General features: G+C 44.3%; 1 protein-coding gene across 2 annotated transcripts in view; it reads left to right on the top strand.

Moving 5' to 3' along the window:
- Nucleotides 1-23,294, top strand: part of IPO11 (importin 11) — a 553,468-nt gene that overhangs the window by 126,621 nt on the left and 403,553 nt on the right. For both annotated transcript variants that reach the window (XM_088444066.1, XM_088444065.1), the window contains exons 7-10: nucleotides 7,046-7,094; nucleotides 8,901-8,971; nucleotides 18,656-18,848; nucleotides 20,416-20,568. In XM_088444066.1, the coding sequence (XP_088300192.1) occupies nucleotides 7,046-7,094; nucleotides 8,901-8,971; nucleotides 18,656-18,848; nucleotides 20,416-20,568 (466 nt within the window). The remainder of the gene's footprint in view (nucleotides 1-7,045; nucleotides 7,095-8,900; nucleotides 8,972-18,655; nucleotides 18,849-20,415; nucleotides 20,569-23,294) is intronic.

Raw genomic sequence — 23,294 nt, 5'->3', positions numbered from 1 at the left:
CGCAATTTTATGTTCAACATTATTTACTTTAATATTGGGATTAGGCCGGATTTTAGCTGCCAAAGGCTCAATAACTAGTGCAAAAATCAAAAGAGACAAGGGGCAACCTTGCCTTGTGCCATTGGAGATGTTAAAGGTAGGCGAGGCGGCCCCATTGGCCAACAATGAAACTTTAGGAGCGGCATAAAGTGTGGCAATACTATCATAGAATCTCCCTCCAAGCCCATCGATCTGAGGACTCTAAACATAAACGGCCAGGATATACTGTCAAATCTTTGTACGGATTTTATAATCTGTGTTGAGCTGTGAAATTGGTCTGTAAGTTGTTCTGGGTCCCTTCCAGGTTTCGGGAGCACTTTAAGTATAGTGGCATTACATTTTTTTTATTTATTTATTCGAGGCAAGATGTGCTCCTTCAAAATAGTATTACTGTATATGCAATAGCGTATCACCATGTCTAGGAAATAGAATTTAAAAATATTGTCCCGTAAGCCCATCAGGTCCCGAGGCCTTATTGGGTTTAAGTAATTTAACTATCCTAGTTAATTTTTCTAATATGACAGCAGCCCCTAGGTGAGTAGTTTGTTCAGAAGAAAGTCGAGGTAATTTTAAATGTTTCCAGAATGCCTCCTTTTGAACATGATCAATTGGGCTATCTACATATAGGGTAGTATAGAAGGAATTAAATATCTCAGAAATTTGTTCACCTAAATGAACCCTAGAAACATTTGATTTTTGTAGGGATTTAATAATGGTTGGAGAGCGTGAACCCCGTAATTAATTGGACATCATTCATCCTGTTTTATTTCTCAATTTGTGATCGATCATGGTAGTGAGAAACCATTGTATCAAATAATAATGTCTTATCTAGGTATGAACTTTTCTGACTTGGGGTGGGAGAGGACTTGAATACCCGATATGTGTCAGTTACTTCTCATTGGGCAATTTTGAGTTTTTATTGTAGTTCTTAGTGTATTGTTTAACCACTTGTCTGGCATGGTCGTATTTTTCCGACCACACCAGCCTGTGCGTTATCTGATCTGGTCACAATAATCTGACCAGTCAGATACACAGTGTGGGTGGCTGCAATAAGAGAATCTTCCCTGCATCTGCTGATCTCAGAGGGAGCTTCCAGGCCCTCTGCTTCCCTGCACCTCCCCCCCCTCAGTCTCTGTTGTGCTGCCAATCACTGCTGATCAGTCAACACAGCAGGACCCCCCTCCCCGGTGGCTGCAGATATTAGCAGCCGCTGGGAAAAGGTAAATTAATGCCCCCTCACCCCCTAAAGTGTACCTGAAGCCGCTGTGAAAAGGGAAGTTGCGATGTTTCCGATGTTCCGATGGTGTTAATTCGCTGTTACGATGATTGAAAAAACTTTTTTTTTTTTTTTACAAATCCATTTTTTTACTGAAATCATTTTGGATAAGTTAAAATAGATGTTCTTCACCTAATTCACTCATAAAAAAACCCACGACAATTTCTGAGCGTTTTAGGAAAAAAAAAAAATCATTAGTTAAGTGGTTCATATGAAAATATTTCTCATCTCCGCACAGCTTTGGAGGCCTGCCAGAGGATCAATAGGTTTGTTTGAGCGTATTCCATATTATGAAATAGGTAGGATTGCCAGGTTGATTCCAGCATGGACCAACATTTCAATGAGGCTGCTAAATAATTAGGGAATCTCCATTGATAGTTGGGCTCTCTATTTGTCAAGTTCGATATAGAAACCCACGTTGACGCGTGATCCAAAATACATATTATCTCTATAACGGTATCTATAACTTTAGGGAACAAGCTGCAGGTAAGGAGCATGTTGTCAATTCGAGAGAGTGATCCGTGTGCCGCAGATAGGCATGTGTACTCTCTTTCTATAGAAGGAAAGGTTCTCCATAGATCTAGGAGGTCTGGTTGTTGCATCAAAAAGGGAATACCCAGCCTGGGAAGTCTATTACTCCCTTTAGCAGTGGTTTGTCTATCTAAGATCGAGGATGATATGATATTAAAATAGCCCCCCAATATAAGTATAGAATCAGGTAAAGCCTGTAATCTCCTGATCACTTGCTGAAATAATTTTTTGCTATATACATTAGGCGCATAGACATTACACACTGTAAACCTGGAATTCTGGATAGTTACATCAGCGATTAAGAACCTCCCTTCTCGGTCAGAATAGGAGGAGTGTAGTGTGTAGGGCAAAGGCTAATGTAAAAGTATTACAACCAATCTTGCATTAGAGGAGAAGTTTGCCGACGCAATTACCTTATATTGCAACATATTAAGCTTAAGTATTTCTGGTTCTAACAACTGGAGCACTTCTCCTGCATTAGCTAAATCTATCTTATGTTTGCAGAGATACTCTTTTGGCTTTGACTGTAGAATGAAAGCCCCCAATGTTCCATGAACCTAATTTAATGGACGACATTCATAGACAAAATACTGATACAGGTTGAGTCTCCCATATCCAAAATGCTTGTGACCAGAAGTATTTTTGGATATCAGATTTTTCCATATTTTGCAATATATGCATACCATAATTAGATATCTTGGTAATAGGACCAAAGTCTTAACACAGAACGCATTTATACTTCATATACACCTTACACACATAGCCTGAATGTAATTTTATACAATATTTTTTATAATTTTGTGCGTCAAAGTTTGTGTACATTGAAACATCAGAAAGCAAAGGTGTCACTATCTCAGTGGTGCTAAAATTATTCCGTATTTTGGATCTGGGAGACTCAACCTGTATTAATCACCACCATTGCATATATCTCTAATTTTATATATGTTCAATATGATCTTAAATCCCCTAGAGATTGACTGTAGAAGCATTCAAGAGGGAAGGTTAAGGGAAAAAAGGGGGTGGGGGGAAGGCGTAAAAGGTGGTACACAGAATAATTTTGAAAATTAAGCAAATAAACAAGATTAAAGAAAAAAAACAGCAAACATTTGAAGGGGTGAAATTCCCTAAAAACGCATGTAAAAAGCTGAATAGTACTTCTAAAAAAATAGACCTAAGTAAGAATATTGAATAACAAATCGAGCCCCTAACTTGCCATGTTTAATAATATATAAACATTTTCCCTATACGGCACACTGATAAGAACACAATAACCAGGAGATGATAAGGTAATATAGCCAAACTAAATAAATGTATAAATTGTCTAACAATATGGATAGCAAATAACTCCAAATTTCAAATAGAAACATATTTATAACTTCCCAAAATCTGTAACTGACAACAGATGTAGTATGCTCAAAAACAGTCATGCAGCTCACATCTTGTAGTAGGAGGGTGTGAAGGAACCAAACTTCAGCCTAAAGGCGAATTGTCATTATGACAAGATGGCGATGAAAAATGTCTCTCCTCCAGAAATAAAGGCTGAAGCATCCGCTGCCGAAGAAAAGTCTCTATAAGACCCATCAAATCTTAACCTAGCAGGCTATAGGAGCGCAAATTTGTGGCCTCCTTTAATAAGCCTGGAGCAAATAGGTATAAATTCCTTGCGCTCTCTGATAACCTCCACCGAATAATCTTGAAAGAGGAAAAAGATGCGAGTCTTCCCAGACCAGGTTACGCTTTCTTCTGGATGCCGCCCTGATCGCCTCTTTATGCGTAAAATTCAAACACTTGAGAATGACCACAGGGGGTCTATTATTGGTTACTTCCTTAACCTGCCCCAGATAATGAGCTCTCTCAATAACACGGTCTGCACATATCTCACGGAGGTGTAATAAATCAGGGAGCTTAAAAAATTAGAGAGACAAGACCTTTCATAGTTTTAGGTAATCTGACCACTCTCAAATTGTTCCTCCTTGACCTATTGTCTAAGAGTCATCGAATTTATTGCTTACTTGGTAGCTCACCTTTTCTAAATTAGCATATTGCACTGTAAGCTCCTGGATGTCGTGAAAGTTGGAACCTCCTCTGTTTTACAAAGTGTCCATTATCTTATCTAGCTGGGACACACAGGTTTTAACTTCTGCAATCGCCTGGTTGAAAGCAGCTGCCTGGTTCTTTAACATGAGACCCACGATATCTTTAATAGCCTGCACTACTGTGGCATATGTGACCGGGCTATGAGCAGTCAAAGAAATGTGGGCTGCCGTACTATCACTGTAGTGCAGGGAGCTATCATCTATATTAGTGTAAGGGCACTGTGAAGGCTTCCCTCTTGCCTGTGTTTCAGATGAGGCAGCCATGTTGGATTCCTGGCGCTTGTCAGAACGCTACTTATTGTCTACCCGGCATTATTATTATCCTTTATTTATATGGCGCAACAACGGTTCCAGAAATATTTCTCCATACAGCGGTGCCACCAGAGTCCCGGGTGTTGTGGGAGCAAAGAGGGATGCTTTGGACGCCGAGAACCAGCAGTAAATATATGTATAGCCGCGGCGGCAACGGAGCTCTGGCGTTCAGCTCCCGCTTACATGGAAGCCGGAAGCAGAAGTTCCGTCTTCCTGATTTTTAATTTAAAAAAACTTTAGAAGAGAGAGATTTTCAGTAGAATAGATTTTATGTTTTCATTAAGTTAGGACTCTGTATGTACTTTGTAAATTGTACGTTATTTATTGTTATTGCCTAAAGCTGTAAGCAGCACTTTATATATCATACGTTTGGCAATATCAGGCTACGTAAAAGTACATAAATATTTTGCCATTGAACAGGAACACAGGAAAATGGAAACATTTGGGAGATAAATAAGCCCTTGAAGGCTTGTGTACTTGTGAGGGGCTTTATAAATAATGTATAACAATTGTTGCATCCGTCTATCTTGGTGTTTATTTTCTTTCTTGGACATCTGAGCAACAATGGAGGATTTTAAAGAGCATTCATTTAAAAAGGCTCTCACAAGTGTATGGCTTTCATATCCTACGTTATTACCATGTATCATGGAGAAACTGCTCATATACAGTACATTTCATATTTATACAGCCTCAATAGAATACTTAAGGAATTAAAGGAATGTTTGTCCCTTATAAAAGAAATACAATGATATCTGCATTGTACCCATAGTGGGCCTTTATTAGAATTGTTAATAGTATTATTATTAATTATTATTATTGTATTTACACATTTAGAAGTAAATTTAATTTTAAGCACTGTTCAAATATTATGGTTTACTCGGAAGTAGATCTGTTACCCGATACCAAAGACTAGTGTACCAATAATCACAACGGTCTCTTATTATGGTAATGCTAACAGTTGGCATGGCAACCGCCTCCAGCACAGTCCTTGCCGCTGCTGGAGGAAATATACAGACAATCACTCCTAGAGCGGCAGTGGGGACTGTGCAGGAGACAGTGGAACTGCCAGCTGTTAGCATTACCATACTAAGAGACCATTGTGATTATTGGTCGTTTTTGGTATCAGTTAACAGATCCACTCTTCGAGTAAACCATAATATTTGAACAGTGCTTAAATGCAAAGGCTTAAAACAGATGTGTCAACATATGCATATTCCCAAAACACGCCGAATAGCCCCATTTAGGGCGTCAAAGGCTTTTGCGACTTAGCCGCACCAAAACTATTAAAAGGTATGCAATCTAGGGTAAACAAAAAAAGCAAAAGACAGGTCCAATATGAGTGGCCCGCGACATGTATCTTTTATCCATAAAATACTGATCTTAAGTACCTTGTACACTATAAACAAAATAATGACTGTCTAATAAGGGAAAATACAGGACCAATATGATTGGCCCGCGGCATGTATTTTTTATACATAAAATACTGATCCTAAGTACCTAGTACACTATAAACAAAATTATGTCTAATAAGGGAAAATACAGGACCAATATGAGTGGCCCGCGGAATGTATTTTTTATCCATAAAATACTGATCCTAAGTACCTTGTACACTATAAACAAAATAATGTCTGTCTAATAAGGGAAAATACAGGACCAATATGAGTGGCCCGCGGCATGTATTTTTTATCCATAAAATACTGATCCTAAGTACCTTGTACACTATAAACAAAGTAATGTCTGATGGTATGCAGTCGGGAAGCCGGCGGACCTAATCCCAACAGCCGGGGGACTTAGGTTTATGCTGCGGGGAAGGGGGGGGGGTTAGGTTTAGGCACTTGGGGAGGAGGTTAGGGTTAGGGGGTAGAATTGGGTTAGTTAGTACTTACCTTAGGACGGTCAGGATTTCCTCCTGTGTCGTGTAGCCGCTGTCGGGATTTGGACTGCCGGCCATCCTACTGATTCCCGTCTTGTCTAATAAGGCAAAAGACACGTCCAATATGAGTGGCCTGCGGAATGTATCTTTTATACATAAAATACTGATCACAAGTACCTAGTACACTATAAACCAAATCATTGAGAAAACAAGTAATGTCTGTCTAATAAGGCAAAAGACAGGTCCAATATGAGTGGCCTGTGGAATGTATCTTTTATACATAAAATACTGATCACAAGTACCTTGTACACTATAAACAAAGTAATATCTGTCTAATAAGGCAAAAGACAGGTCCAATATGAGTGACTTGCACCATGCATCGTTATGCTTTATAGTCTACTTTATGCGAATTCCTTTACAACAAATAAAGTAGTACTACTGTAATGAGCTATTATACTATGGCGCACTAAGACACAAAATTTATGAAAAAGCGCCACACAGGAATTGCGCCAATCGTCTTGCGCCACAAAAAGGATAGGTGTAGGAGGACATATCTGTATGCTAGACTGGGATTTGGTTTAGTATTCAGCAGGTTTTCCTGTTTCTTCTGTACATTTATGTAGGGTGTAGAATTACTTTTCTCTATCATTTTTTTAACCACCGTTTGCTGCAGACAGGTTGTAAGTTGATTTTCTCGCCATATCTATTATATGTCATCATCCAGTCATTGAAATGCAGAACTCAGTGAGGTTGTGAAGGACAGGATTGTATGCAGAAAATGCAGCACTTGTGAAAGAAGATAGTTTTAACAAATCACAGTCAAATTAACCACCGCCTATAATCTTCCCTGTGAAATCTAGATACTGTATATATGATGAAATATATGACATGTAATTGACTTAGTCATTTCTCTTTCAGGGCTTCCTTCATGCAGTATTTGACCGTTTGAGGCAGTTTTTAGAATGCAGTAAGTATCTCCTATACCTCTTCCCTCCGCACCAATAACGCAAAGAACGAAAGATTGCTCCAAACTTCTCTTTTGTTATTACTTGCTTTATTTTATTAATCATTTATGGTAGTGTGTCTTCTATTCTTAAATGCAAATCTAACATACAGGTTACTAAATAAGAGCATAAGAGCACATCCTTGCAGTAATCTCTCCCTCTCTCTCCCCCTCTCCCTCTCTCTCTCCCTCTCCCTCTCTCTCCCTCTCTCTCCCCCTCTCCCCCTCTCCCTCTCTCTCCCCCCCTTTGGAAAGTCAAACAATTAAGTGTCTGATGATTATCCTGCAGCAACACAGGCGCTGCCCCAAAGCATACACATGTGACAGTCTACCGTCTATGTATCTAATGATGTCTAGACCCTATGGAAGTACAATAATTCACGGAAACTTTGAATTGTCAGCCTGTAAAATCCAATATGGACTATTGGCAATCTAGATGAAGCATGCAAGCCATTATTTTAATTGGGTCTGAATACCATATACAGCCACAGGGTTAGGTGAGAAAAATGATTGCATAACACAGGCCTGTGGATGTTCAGGAGTTGTCAATCTACAATTCCCAGATGTTTGATTGTAAAATTAATTCTAACCCTAATCTAGCCCTAACCACAGCCTAACCCTAATCTAACCCTTACTACAGCCTAACCCTAATCTAATCCTAACCACAGCCTAACCCTAATCTAACCCTAACCACAGCCTAACCCTAATCTAACCCTAACCACAGCCTAACCCTAATCTAACCCTAAAATCATCTGTCGACATTCTGAATATTGAATTTTGTGACTGCATATCAGGTTGCTATATTGTAAGTTTTATTACAGCAGGATGAAAAAGTGATCTGCTCTCCTTACCAGTCAGCCTAATACTTATGCTGGGTACATTCAACTGAACGGCTGATATATCATGGGCCCATCGGCGGGTGTGTACCAGCGTTATGTCTGTTCAGACATATCACGTTGGCTGTGCAGCACAGGCGATGGCCGATATATCTGCAGATATATCGGCACATTGTGCTTTGTGTACAGGCAGTCAGCCGATCACCTGCACACTTGCTGCAGGGGCCACCGGTGACTGACATCACAACTTGGCGGGCACATGTAAATGACGTCAGGCTCAACACATCGGGCCGACGATTGGTAAGTATGTATGCACTTACCAATCGTCGGATAGGTGGGTGTGTCGGTTGGATGGCTGATAAAATTAAGCAACAACTTATCACTACAAATGTGTCCTTATACACCATTGCTGCAGTTGCGCCAAACAGCCCCTTTTGGCGAGCCAGGTCCCGTGCGGTTTGGCTTGCGCCAAGATTTTTTTGCCCCAAAAATGTGTCTTAATCACAATTTGATGAGACCAAATAAATGCTTCATGAGACTGCACTGATTCATTTGATATGCGACACTTGTATATCTTGGTGCGACTGAGTCTGATTCTGTATAAGAAGTGCTACGATGCAGCGGCCACAGCTTATTTTCACACCGAGTTCCATTGTGCTTCGCGTACAGGCTCAGATATACAAGTGTCACATATCAACGTAATCAGTGCAAACTCATAAAATAGTTTATCTCATCCATTTCAGGCTAAGACGCATTTTCGGGCGGAAAAGATGATTGGCGCAAGCCGAGTCGCACGGGTCCTGGTGGCTCACTCACACCAGGGCGTTCAGCGCCACGTGGCGTATAGAGACTAGGCGTATGAGGACACATCTGTAGTTCTACCTGAAGCATAAAGCATTTTTTATTTGCATTACTTGGATTTTTTGTTTTCTAGGTAGAGGTATCGGAGCCGAACATGTATGCAGGGAGAGGATGGAAAAGATTATCATATTATTTACTAAAGTGGTAAGACGTCAGCAAATTCAAGTTGAAGATCTTTTCATTCATTCACCTCAGTGGTATCACTTGATCTCTAGCTTAGTTACGATTGATACGAATCAGTTTAAACCACAGTATCTTGTCATTTTGCTAATTTCTTGTTTCTGATCTTTCTGCAAGTCCATTTAGCTGAAGTACAAATGAGAGCCTTTACAGCTGGCACCTGCGCCTTGCTTTCAGAAATATATTTTTAACATTCAATTGAAAATAAAATGGCCCAGGGTTTGTAGAGGTGGGGAGGGGAGGTGCAGACACTGATAGCAATACCTTTTACTTTGATGTTGCTGTGTTCATGGTCTGTGCTTCATCTCAATTGCACTGGAAATATAATAGACTGCAATATGGAGTGGGAGAGGTACAATTACCACTAGCAATTCCCTCTCTGTCTGTTGTCACATAATTCATACTTCAGCTCTCCCTCTTCTCAGCTTTTCATGTGAAGCTTCCTGATAGCATGTGTGGCATAGGCTGTTCTCTAGTGTTGTGGCAATTACAGCGTGGGGAAATGAGGGGGTTTGGAAATGTGATTTGTGTTTCCATGTCAGTTGTTGTAAAACTCGACACAAAGTGTGTAGGTTTTCCTTTAGTAGTCCTGTCATTGTCAATGGAAATATTTAACTTGTATGTTTGTTTTTCCAGAACTCCGCACAGTGAATAGCTTTAGTGGAATTAGTAATGATGTAGACATACAGTATAATATGGACTAATACTGATGTTAAAGCAGGGCTCGACAATTTTTTGTAAAATCTAGGAGCCAGCTTAATAGTTTAGAAGCCAGACCATTGCCCGCGACCAAAATATATGAACACTTCTATAGACCACCACACATGGCCTTCAATGCCCCTCAACCTTCACACATGTCATCAGACCACCACGCATGCCTCTGCAATGGTTATCAGATTTTGCCACATACCCAAACCTGTCCCCAATTCAAAATGTCACACCGTAGAGATACCAATTCATATTATGCACACTGTGGGGCCTAAGTTTATATTATGCCACACCATAGGGCCTAAATTCATAGTATGCCACACAGTATGCCCCAAAGTCATATTATGCTATACCATATGCCCCAAAATCATATTATGCTATCCCGTATGCACCAAATTCATAAATTCAGATTATACCACTCCGTATGCTCCAAATTCAGATTATACCACTCCGTATGTACCAAATTCATATTATATCACACAGTTGGAACCAAATTCATATTATGACACACTGTAGGAACCGCATTCATATTATGACACACTGTAGGAACCACATTCATATTATGGCACACTGTAGGAACAAAATTCATATTATGACACACTGTAGGAACCAAATTCATATTATAACACACAGTAGGAACCAAATTCATATTATGACGGAACCAAACATTATGCCGCATAGTACAGTTTCCCACCCCAAAAAGAAACTGGAGCAGAGAGCAGTACCCCAAACATGGCAACACCACTAGAGGAGGTTGTAACAGTGTAGAAAATGAAGCAGCCAAAACAGTTAAGGCAGTCAGACTTTCAACTTATTAAAGGACCCAGCACACATTGTGTAAAGCTTGCAATATCTGTTTCAGCAGGCAAACATTACCGTGCATCTGTCCATGTTCTGTTATAATGTCCATCCTTTCCGGGATCCGATCAACAAGCCACTCCTGCCCTGGGACCGGCAGTATCCAGTTCCCCCAGGGATCACACTCCTCTTCATTGTGCCAGCCCGGACTCCAGTTAGTGCACCTACATGCCTGGTGGCATCTTTGTCCGGCAGGACAGACAGAGGAGGTGGAGCCACACTGATTGAATATTGTGACACGCACTCCTCCATCCTCATGTGACGGACGCGCACCATCCCGGCCACTCCATGCTCTGGAGGAGCGCTTCTTTTTTTTCTCCCCCCAAGTAGCTTTGTTAGTAATGCACCTGGCTGGCTGTTGTAAAAATCTAGTCGCCAGAACTAAAATCTTGGTCGCCATGGCGAACTGGCGACCGGGATTTGTCGAGCCCTGTGTTAAAGCAGTAATGCATCCATGTGTTTTACATGGTAGGTAGTTGAAAGGCTGGCTATTGGGATGCCTGCGCCGGAATCCCGACACCAGTAAGAATCCCTGCGCCGTCATCCCAACGTTAAGTAGTGGTGCTAGGGGGAGGGGTAGGGTTATGGTTAGGCACTAGTAGGGAGGTTAGGTTTAGGGGTAGGGATTTGGTTAGGGTACTTACTGGGCGCTGTGGGCATTTCAGAACTGTCAGGATGCCGGCGTCGGGATCCTGACTGTCTGGATCCTGAGCACTGGCATCCTGTACCAAACCCTTTTTACGTGGCTCTGGTATTAAATAGCTCAACTGGAAAGCCTACTGGTCCTTAAGGAATATATATGTAAACTGTCGCACAGAAAAAATGTTCTATAATCCATAGTGAGCTAGTAGATATGTTTGAATATTTTGAGCTGGTATCTGGTAGCTTTTGGCAATCTAGACAAATGAAATATTTCTCAGACATCCAACTGGGGACACTTGGAAGTTGTGGTAAAGAGTGTGGATCCTAGAGTTATATTAAGAATGCGTATAGCTTCTCCCCGTCTATATCCCACACCTGCAGGAGCATCAGTATTTTTTTACAGTCCCTGGTAGTGCAGGGACTTTAATGTTGCGCTTGGACTGCATTGCGGTTTTCTTTGTTTTACATGAAAGGTGTCTAGTGACTGTATAGGCTAGAAGCAGGGAGTGAAGATGCCACCGCTGTTCTATCGATGCAGGGTACCCGCTCCCTATGGTGGAGAATTTCATTGGGAATGGTCACTGTCACTAAAGATATTGAATAGGACTGGCTGTCTACACTATCATGGATGAAAGGACTGCAGAAAAGTAGATAAAACCTCTCCCAAATTGCCATGAGCTCCAGAACCAGGAGCCTGCATGCATTAGAGCTACAGACCCTGTAGACCATGAGTCTTCAACCTTTGGCCCTCCAGCTGCTGTGGAACTACACATCCCAGCATGCCTTGCCACTGTTTTGATATAACAGTATGCTAAAACTGTGGCAGGGAATTCTGGGATCTGTAGTTCCACGGCAGCTTGGAGGGCCAAAGGTTGAAGACCACTGCTGTAGACAATAAAGCCCTACTAGGGATTAAGGTGGCTGGGGAGTAAAATTCATTGGTGATGGCTGCCATGTTAGAATTGGACCCTGGGGGTAGGTGTTTCCTTGCTAATGGACATCTTCCCTTGAGGCTTGCACAACAGAGGCTGCAGTCATTGAGAAGCTCCTGCACACTCCCCCTTCTTTATCCTGCAATGATGTTCTTTGTTTGGAGGTGTTTTTCCTTGTGGCTAGTTCCCTCAGATTTACTGGTCTCTGAGCTATCCTACAGGTTAATTTTCTCTCTGATAAAATTCTGCTATTGTCCTGTGCTTCTTTCTGGTTTGTCAGAAAAGAGAAATAAGGCTGAGTAGGTAACACATGCCTGGTGGGACAATCAAGTGTCCCCTCTCCCTAGCTGCTCCAGGGAGGTCATCGAGGTTCGTTTGAAGTCTTTCTAGTTTGTTTTTATGGGATCCTCTCTCAGCCAACTAGGTTTAGAAGTGTTCCCTCATCAGGGTTAATTATTATTTTACCCTGGTTGCATTGTGCAAGCGTAGATGCATCTCAAGGATTAGTTGGAGTCCTTGATCACCCAGCTCATGATGAATAGACGCAAGATGGAGTCTCTGAGGTACGATTTAAGCCGTATGGCACAGGACAAATTCATGCTGTCTATGGATTCAAAAATGCATATTTGCATATCCACATATAGAAAAAGGTTTGTGGTCCAGTACTAGCTTTATTCATTCTACACGCACAGTTTGATAACTGAGGCAACAATTCTAACAAAGATCATGGCAATGATGGCTGAATTTCTGAGGTCCAGAATGATGACTATCATTTCTTACCTCTTCTGATAAAGCTTTCAAACTTTGGGATTGACCACTGCTGAAAACAAGGTGGGGAGGGGTTAGGCTTTGGGCTCATTTGCAAAGATTTTGGACCCCGGAAGAGTCACATATATAATCAATGGGCTGGTACTAAAGGTGGTGGTTTACGCTTTAGCAAGAGGATGCCAGTGCTTGAGAGGGAAGGTAGAAAATTTAAGTCAGATAATACATACCTAATACACCAGGGGTGCACCAAGAGTCATCTTGCCATAAGATAGACATGCAGGATTATGTAAAAGGTCTAGTGGAAACATTGTGGCCATCATGGCTGTTTTCAATTTGGGTGTAGATAACTTCGAAGCAAATGTCAGGAGTTTCATCCAGGGCAATGGTCCCTTCACGCAGAGAGCTTTCTTGAGCTGGTTGAAAGATGGGGACAATAAAATACTGTAACATTTCGGGTTGAACCACAAGGCGCAAAGTTCTGCTCTTGGACATGAAATCTGGTTGCATTTGTGGTAGACTCTGTGTCGGTCCTTGGGGAAAGTTACGCCCTGGAATTGCCATAGAGTATATGAGACATATATCTCATGGTGTGAGAGACGGGGTTTCCTACTTTGTCCTGTTGGTTGTCCAGGTTGCTACTATATTTACAGGATGGTCTGGAAGAGAAGTTGAGACTTCCTTTCAGCACAAAGTGGTTCTTAGATTTCACATTAATGATATTAGTAACCTACAATAATAGGTCTGCATAAAATGAGGATTTTCTTCCAGTAAATGTGGTCAGGACTATGAGGACCTATATGGGTATGGGATGCCGGCCCTCGGGATCCCGGTGGTCAGAATCCCGATGCCGGCAGTCCAACCAGGTTAGAATGCAGACACTCCCAGGTAAGTAAGCCTAACCTAGCCCCTACCCCTAACTCTAACCCACCCTCCCCCGGTGCCTTTTCCTAACCTCCCCGCCCCCCCCCCTTAGTGCCTAAACCTAACCCTCCCACCCCGCAGCCTAAACCTAATCTCCCTGCAGCCTAACCCTAACCCTCTTCCTAGTGCCTAACCCTATCCCATTACTCTAACCCTCCCTCTAACACCAGCACTTACCTTCAGGATGTAGGCGGTCGGATGCCGATGCCGGGAATTCTGACAAGTGTTGGGATTCCGGAGTCGGCATTCTGACCGCCGGAATCCCATCGATTGGCATTCTGACCGCATCCCCCTATATTCATATGATGTGTATATTCATATTATGTGTGCTGTCCACAAGACTTAGGAACTCTTCATCCTCTATAATATTCAGAAGATGGGATTGCCAGCCACAAACTTGTCCATTGCTAGGTGATTTACAACTGCCATCCTTCAGGCTTACAGTGAGGTAGGGCAGCCTGTTCCTGACACTGAAGGCACATTATACCAGGTCGGTGGGTTCCTTTCTTGCAGTATGGGACCGCAGCAGTGTAGGACTGCCACCTGATCATTTATACATTAACTAAATCCTACAGGTTTCATGTGTTTGCTCCCAAGGTTGCCAGTTTTGCAAAATGTGAGAGACAATGCTGCCTTCCGGCTTCACACTTCTTCCACTGAGCATACCTACCCGTCGAGACAGCGTTGGAATATCCCAATGCCTCCACTGTTTGCCAGTTAGATATCTGAGAAAAGATAATTGTTATACTTATGTTAAATCCTTTCCTTAGAGTTCATTGGTGGACACTGGATGCCCACAATGTATGCTCTTTTTCTTGTTTGATGTGATTTTCCTCCTTCTTGTCCACTCCCCTTATTCTGTTCTGTGGGGCTGCTAGGCTAAGTAGTGTATACCAGAGGCTCCTACATGTGTGGGTTTCAGTGTGAGCAGCTAAAACCAGGTAAAAGATTTAAGGTGCCCACTCTCCTGGATTCACACTCTATGGGCTAAATGTAATAGACGGAGATCCGGTGCCGCTGCGGGAATACATGTGAGTATGTCCATATTTTTAAAGCGGCATTAGCCTTAACATGCTTGCTCGTTTGAAAATACAGGCATACTCACATGTACTCCCACACAGGCGCCGGCTCGCAATCTATTACATTTAGCCTTATAATCCCAACGTCTCGTGTATCCCCCAATGGGCTTAGAGAAAAGCATTTAACGTAAGTATAAAACTCTTCTTTTTCCCCTTATGTCTACAGATGTTTTCATATATTCCCCAAAACCTTGAGACACCTACTTTCAAAAGTAATGGTTCTCTGCTGTGCTTTAGTCTGTAACATTTGTAAACTGCAAGCCTCAGCTCCAGCTACCAATATTTCATGCACCTCCAAGGTTAAAACTGAACAGGAAAATACACTGTGGCACTTTTTAACTTCTCAAAGCAGTTGTTATTTTTCTTGGATGATTGTATCGGTAAAAACTCCTCCTGCCAGTGCATGTATCACGTCCTTTACATCAAACCTAACGTTTATGTCTTTTGAATTTTACCTTAAGCGACAATTCTTTTTTTTGTGAGCTAGATCCTTTTTGTTTTATGGGTGCCAGTTCCTTGGAAACCCGTGTGTATGTTGGAGAGAGTGCAATAAATCACCCAGTAGTGTATTGCGTGTCCCCTGCTTCCAGAAGACGTAGAGAGACGTGTATGATGAAAGTGGGCATAAATGAAACTGCAGTTCTGCTTGATATTGGCGCCTTCAGCAGTTTGGTGTTTTCTAGTTTTCCCATATCTAATAGTATTTTCAGCATTTCATTAATGTGATTTTTAGTTTTCCTTAGCTCATTGTACCATTATGTTTATAGCAGATCACATTAAAAAGTCAATAGAATGAAAATGGCTTTTTTAAAAGATTCAGGCAAAATATGCACTGTTAAAACATGGTAGCAGATTTTATTAAAATCATCAGTCTTAATCCTGCATTTAATTTAGATATAGACGTGTCCAATTTGTTATAGAACTTTTATTCATATTGTTAAACCAGAATCGTTGGACACCCTTCATTTTTGAGTACTATGTTAAGAAATGTTTAAAACTTCCACTCAAAATACTCAGGGGAGGAACACAAACAGAATTTACACAGGGGAGGAACACTAACAGAACTTACACACAGGGGAGGAACAGTAACAGAACTTACAGACAGGGGAGGAACAGTAACAGAACTTACACACAGGCGAGGAGCACTAACAGAACTTACACACAGGGGAGGAGCACTAACAGAACTTACACACGGGAGGAACACTAACAGAACTTATACACGGGAGGAATACTAACAGAACTTACACACAGGGGAGGAACAGAAACAGAACTTACACACAGGGGAGGAACACTAACAGAACTTACACACAGGGGAGGAGCACTAACAGAACTTACACACAGGGGAGGAACACTAACAGAACTTACACACAGGGGAGGAACACTAACAGAACTTACACACAGGGGAGGAACAGTAACAGAACTTAAACACAGAGGAGGAACACTAACAGAACTTACACACAGGGGAGGAACACTAACATAACTTACACACAGGGGAGGAACAGTAACAGAACTTACACACAGGGGAGGAACACTAACAGAACTTACACACAGGGGAGGAACACTAACAGAACTTACACATGGGGGAGGAACACTAACAGAACTTACACACGGGAGGAACACTAACAGAACTTACACACAGGGGAGGAACACTAACAGAACTTACACACAGGGGAGGAACACTAACAGAACTTACACACGGGGGAGGAACACTAACAGAACTTACACACGGGAGGAACACTAACAGAACTTACACACAGGGGAGGAACACTAACAGAACTTACACACAGGGGAGGAACACTAAGAACTTACACACAGGGGAGGAACACTAAGAACTTACACACAGGGGAGGAACACTAACAGAACTTACACACAGGGGAGGAACACTAACAGAACTTACACACAGGGGAGGAACACTAACAGAACTTACACACAGGGTAGGAACAGAACTTACACACAGGGGAGGAACAGTAACAGAACTTACACACAGGGGAGGAACAGTAACAGAACTTACACACAGGGGAGGAACAGAAACAGAACTTACACACAGAGGAGGAACAGTAACAGAACTTACACACAGGGTAGGAACAGAACTTACACACAGGGGAGGAACAGTAACAGAACTTACACACAGGGGAGGAACAGTAACAGAACTTACACACAGGGGAGGAACAGAAACAGAACTTATACACAGAGGAGGAACACTAACAGAACTTACACACAGGGGAGGGACACAATAACAAACTTACACACAGGAGGAACACTAACACAACTTACACGCAGGGCAGAGACAATAACACAGCTTACACACGGGAGGAACAGTAACAAAACTTACACGCAGAGGAGGAACACTAAAAAAAACTTACACACAGGGGAGGAACAGTAACAGAACTTATTCACACGGGAGGAACACTAACAAACCTTACACAATGGAAACTCAGAAGATGCTCACTTAAAACATGCAGAGGGAGAAGAGACCTGCACAAAATATTTCTACAGGAACACTGAGAAAAAAATAAGGGCCCGATTCAGATGTTGTAGCAGATACGGGTGCGTCTTTTGGTGGTCACCCGTCTGCGACTTTATGCAAATGCCACTACAAATCTCTTCCCTGCGGTTCATCTGTGCGTATGAATGTGGAAGGACTGAGACACCCACTTTGAGGGGTCTGTAGGCACTGCAATGCCACCTGGTGTGTCTTTAGGTCTTGATTCAGAGATGGTCTTTGGACTCAGCAGTGATGCCAACATATGCTAAAGAATCAGGTGGCATTTGAGGAGAAAAGACGCCTCCTGACAGCATTGCAGATCCGAGTGCTGCGAGACCATAGACCATCTGAGTAACCCTGAGGTTACTCAGATTGCCCCTCGCAGCTCCATAAGTGAGGCCTGGAAAACTCAGACCCTGGCCTCAGCACTCCCAGGAAATGGGGAATGACATGCCCCTGTTTTCTGGAATGGAGGCCGGCAGCGCTCCCAAACGGCTGTAGCCTGTCAATCGGGCTGCGGCTCAGGGGGTACTGTGTGCAACAACGCAGGACCTGTTCCGCACATGCGCAGAATGGGTCTTGCGCGGGTATCCTAACATCGGAGATGTACGCAAACCATCGGGTTTCCATACATCTCTGAATGAGGCCCTTATACGCCATCATTGGTCGCACAATCGAAACTTGCACCAGCCCTCTGGCAAGTGCAGTTCTTCCATCCGTGTATGACCTCCAAAGTGACCGATTGAGCGCCTGTGTATTCAGCGACAAGCCCGCCACACTCCAATAAGACGCCCATAAGATTGGACCAACTTTATGCATCTGTTTAGCCATTTCTCATTCACCGCCCAGGAACACCCAGCGCTTTTCCTATTCATTTCTGGTACCATGCAGCTCAGTCACAAGTGTAACGCATGCGCTGTAGGAGATTTTAGAGATTTTCGCGTACGTGCAGTAGCAAAAAGTTGCTCAATTCCGTGAACTTCAGCATTGCGTGCAGCCCTGATCTGGGCCCTAAACGAGGAGATCCAGGAAATCTATGCAGGAGGACTCTAAGGAGAGAAAACCAAACTCTAGTACGAGTTACACACAAAATAAATGTTCTGAGACCTTGCTGTTATATTTCGCATATAAATATCTCACGTTGTATCAATTTTAGTACTATATTCAGGGACCCTGAGTTGATTCATGTATGTAAGCTAGTGTAACATGAAGGTGTGGTTTTCCCTAATATTTATTTCTTTTTCCCTCTCTCTAGCTTTTAGATTTCCTGGACCAGCACCCATTTGCATTCATTCCATTAATCCAGAGAGCATTGGAGTTTGCAGTAAGCTATGTTTTCACGGAGGCCGGGGATGGAATCGTTTTTGAACGTTTCATAGTTCATTGCATGAGGCTCATTAAGATGACTGTAAAGAACGACTCCTTTAAACCGTCCAAAAATTTTGAAGGTACACCTATCCAATTCGTTTTTTTTTTTCAAGTGTTTTTATATTTTTTTTTATAAATAATTGTATTTATTATTTTTGCTAATTCAGTCTGTCTTGTATCATAATTGTGTTTGTTGGGTTATTTTTTATACATTTTTTTTGTAGTTGTTTCTTAAATTGCTTGTGAATTACAATGAAAACACAGGGGCCGCTCATGGGACCATTTAGAAACATATTGATTTTTGATTTAGTACTGTGAAGCCGGCCGTTTCTTCTGCCATCTGCATGCCTTAATGACGGCTGCAGTAATGACTGAAATGTAATTCCTGTTTGCTTTGTTGCAGGACAGTGTGATTTTTATATTATCTGTCTTGTAAACATTCTCCACATCTTCTTCTAATCTTATCATCATTTATTTGTACATTCAAGGAAGTGTATATGTAAAGAGGGACCTGCTTGTAAGAGCTTACAGTTTAGAGGGATAGAGACAGTAGGAACTCATAATCGAGTATCAGTAGTATCAGATGGAGTGTAAGGTTGGCTAGTTAAGAATTTTGTTTAAGAGAGCACTTGAACGATTGCAGGTTGGTGGAAGCCTTTTAAGGTGGGGTAGGGAGAATCATAATTGGAGAGCAATACGGGAGGAGATTTGGAGGCGCTAGTGAGAGGTGGTTATAGCTTATGAAGGGAAGGAGTTAGTGAAGGTGAGAGATAATAGGAGAGATGAGATCATATTTAAAGATAGAAGAGAACGATAGAGATGAAATGGACAAGTTGTAGCTGTGAGTTAATTGCAGATACACTTTGGGAGGGAAGGAGCAGTGGAGGTATTACTGAAAGGGGTTGAAGGGGACATGAGGAGGAAGAGAGGAGTGTGAAGGCCATGTCTTCCGTAATGGTTGGGAAAGAAAGACAGGTGACTAGAGGAAAAGGTGGGGATGTATGGAAATCTGACGAGGCTGGGCATAGACAGAAGACTGCACAGATACAGGCCACCGCAAATATAAAATTTGTAAGTGTTAAGCTGGGTACACACCTAAAAGATATATATCGAGTGATCTGCAGATAGATCTGCATATGATGGATGTTCATACACACTGAACAACCATCATCTGTCGCATCTCGCCCCGCCTTCCCATGGCCTCTGCTGTAAGTGTACGGGCGACTGGCTGACCGCCCGTGCACACAGCGCGATGGACAGTTTTATCTGCAATTGGCTGTGCAGCACAGCTGATGCAATATGCCTGTGAGCGACGTTCACAGACATATCACTGAAAGCACTGGCCCGACGGGCACACAATATATTGGCCGATCTATTGATCGGTCAGTATATCTGCCAGTGTGCACCCAGCTTTAGATATATTCTTCTTGGGATTTTATCTAATCTAGCAATTGACTAGAAAGGTATAATCTTTTATATTCCTTTAGGGTGAGTAATAGATTGTACATTTAAGCCTTAAAAATTTACAAAATAGTGAACTTTAGGTTTAATTTCATGGAAAAAAAAGTCTACTTAAACATGCACTTTGACTGTTACAATGTTGCTTTCTATTTATTGGTAATATTGTACTGCAACAATATTTTCCAGACAGCAAACCAGAAACCATCAACGCACACCAAATAAAAATGTCATTTTTTACTTACCCTACACTGACGGAGATATGTCGCAGACTTGTTACCCATTATTTTCTCCTGGGTGAAGAAGAGCGTACAATGTGGGATGAAGATCCAGAGGGATTTGGTAAGAGCACAACAGCAATAGTTTATTCCCCCTCCCTCCCTCCCTCCCTCTGTCACGTGTGTTCCCCCACCCATCCTCTCTCCCAACCTCTATCACATATATATTCCCCCAAAACTGTCACGTACGTTCCCCCACCAACCAACCCTCCCTCCCTCTGTCATGTATGTTCAAAAAACCTCCCTCTGTGATGTTTGTTCCCCCACCCACCCTCCTTCCTTCTGTCACGTTTGTTCCCCCACCCACCCACCCTCCCTCCCTCCCTCCCTCCCTCTGTCATGTTTGTTCCCCCACCCTCCCTCCCTCCCTCTGTCATGTTTGTTCCCCCACCCACCCTCCCTCCCTCTGTCATGTTTGTTCCCCCACCCACCCTCCCTCCCTCTCTCTGTCATGTTTGTTCCCCCACCCACCCTCCCTCCCTCTGTCATGTTTGTTCCCCCACCCACCCTCCCTCCCTCCCTCTGTCATGTTTGTTCCCCCACCCACCCTCCCTCCCTCCCTCTGTCATGTTTGTTCCCCCACCCACCCACCCTCCCTCCCTCTGTTATGTTTGTTCGCCCACCCACCCCCCTCCCTCTGTCATGTTTGTTCCCCCACCCACCCCCCTCCCTCTGTCATGTTTGTTCCCCCAAACCCTCCCTCTGTCATGTTTGTTCCCCAACCCACCCACCCACCCACCCTCCCTCTGTCATGTTTGTTCCCCCACCCACCCACCCTCCCTCTGTCATGTTTGTTCCCCCACCCACCCACCCTCCCTCTGTCATGTTTGTTCCCCCACCCACCCTCCCCCCCTCTGTCATGTTTGTTCCCCCACCCACCCTCCCCCCCTCTGTCATGTTTGTTCCCCCACCCACCCTCCCTCCCTCTGTCATGTTTGTCCCCCCACCCTCCCTCCCTCCCTCTGTCATGTTTGTCCCCCCACCCTCCCTCCCTCCTTCTGTCATGTTTGTTCCCCCACCCACCCACCCTTCCTCATGTTTGTTCCCCCGGCCACCCACCCACCCTCCCTCCCTCTGTCATGTTTGTTCCCCCACCCTCCCTCCCTCTGTTATGTTTGTTCCCCCACCCTCCCTCCCTCCTTCTGTCATGTTTGTTCCCCCGCCCACCCACCCGCCCTTCCTCATGTTTGTTCCCCCGCCCACCCACCCGCCCTTCCTCATGTTTGTTCCCCCGCCCACCCACCCACCCTTCCTCATGTTTGTTCCCCCACCCACCCTTCCTCATGTTTGTTCCCCCGCCCACCCACCCACCCTTCCTCATGTTTGTTCCCCCGCCCACCCACCCACCCTTCCTCATGTTTGTTCCCCCAATTCCTCATGTTTGTTCCCCCGCCCACCCACCCACCCTTCCTCATGTTTGTTCCCCCGCCCAAACCCCCTCCCTACCTCCCTCTGTCATGTTTGTTCCCCCACCCTCCCTCCCTCCCTCTGTTAAGTTTGTTCCCCTACCCTCCCTCCCTCTGTTATGTTTGTTCCCCCACCCACCCTCTGTCATGTTTATTCCCCCACCCACTCTCCCTCCCTCCCTCTGTCATGTTTGTTCCCCCACCCTCCCTCTGTCATGTTTGTTCCCCCACCCACCCTCCCTCTGTCATGTTTGTTCCCCCACCCACCGTCCCTCTGTCATGTTTGTTCCCCCACCCAGCCTCCCTCCCTCTGTCATGTTTGTTCCCCCACCCACCCTCCCTCACTCCCTCCCTCACTCCCTCCCTCCCTCCCTCCCTCCCTCATGTTTGTTCCCCCGCCCACCCACCCTCCCCCCCCTCCCTCATGTTTGTTCCCGCACCCACCCTCCCTCTGTCATGTTTGTTCCCCCACCCACTCTCCCTCCCTCCCTCTGTCATGTTTGTTCCCCCACCCACTCTCCCTCCCTCCCTCTGTCATGTTTGTTCCCCCACCCACTCTCCCTCCCTCCCTCTGTCATGTTTGTTCCCCCACCCACCCCCCCTCCCTCTGTCATGTTTGTTCCCCCACCCACCCCCCCTCCCTCTGTCATGTTTGTTCCCCCACCCACCCCCCTCCCTCTGTCATGTTTGTTCCCCCACCCACCCTCCCTCCCTCTGTCATGTTTGTTCCCCCACCCACCCTCCCTCCCTCTGTCATGTTTGTTCCCCCACCCACTCTCCCTCACTCCCTCTGTCATGTTTGTTCCCCCACCCACTCTCCCTCCCTCCCTCCCTCTGTCATGTTTGTTCCCCCACCCACTCTCCCTCCCTCCCTCTGTCATGTTTGTTCCCCCACCCACCCCCCCTCCCTCTGTCATGTTTGTTCCCCCACCCACCCTCCCTCCCTCCCTCCGTCATGTTTGTTCCCCCACCCACCCTCCCTCCCTCTGTCATGTTTGTTCCCCCACCCACCCTCCCTCCCTCTGTCATGTTTGTTCACCCACCCACCCTCCCTCCCTCTGTCATGTTTGTTCCCCCACCCACCCTCCCTCCGTCATGTTTGTTACCCCACCCACCCTCCCTCTGTCATGTTTGTTCCCCCACCCACCCTCCCTGCCTCCCTCTGTCATGTTTGTTCCCCCACCCACCCTCCCTCCCTCCCTCTGTCATGTTTGTTCCCCCACCCACCCTCCCTCCCTCCCTCTGTCATGTTTGTTCCCCCACCCACCCTCCCTCCCTCCCTCTGTCATGTTTGTTCCCCCACCCACCCTCCCTCCCTCCCTCACTCCCTCCCTCACTCCCTCCCTCCCTCCCTCCCTCATGTTTGTTCCCCCGCCCACCCACC

Source organism: Taudactylus pleione, unplaced genomic scaffold, assembly GCF_031769625.1.
Source record: "Taudactylus pleione unplaced genomic scaffold, aTauple2 ptg000345l, whole genome shotgun sequence".
NCBI classification, from domain to species: domain Eukaryota; kingdom Metazoa; phylum Chordata; class Amphibia; order Anura; family Myobatrachidae; genus Taudactylus; species Taudactylus pleione.
This window is presented reverse-complemented; position numbering and strand designations above follow the sequence as displayed.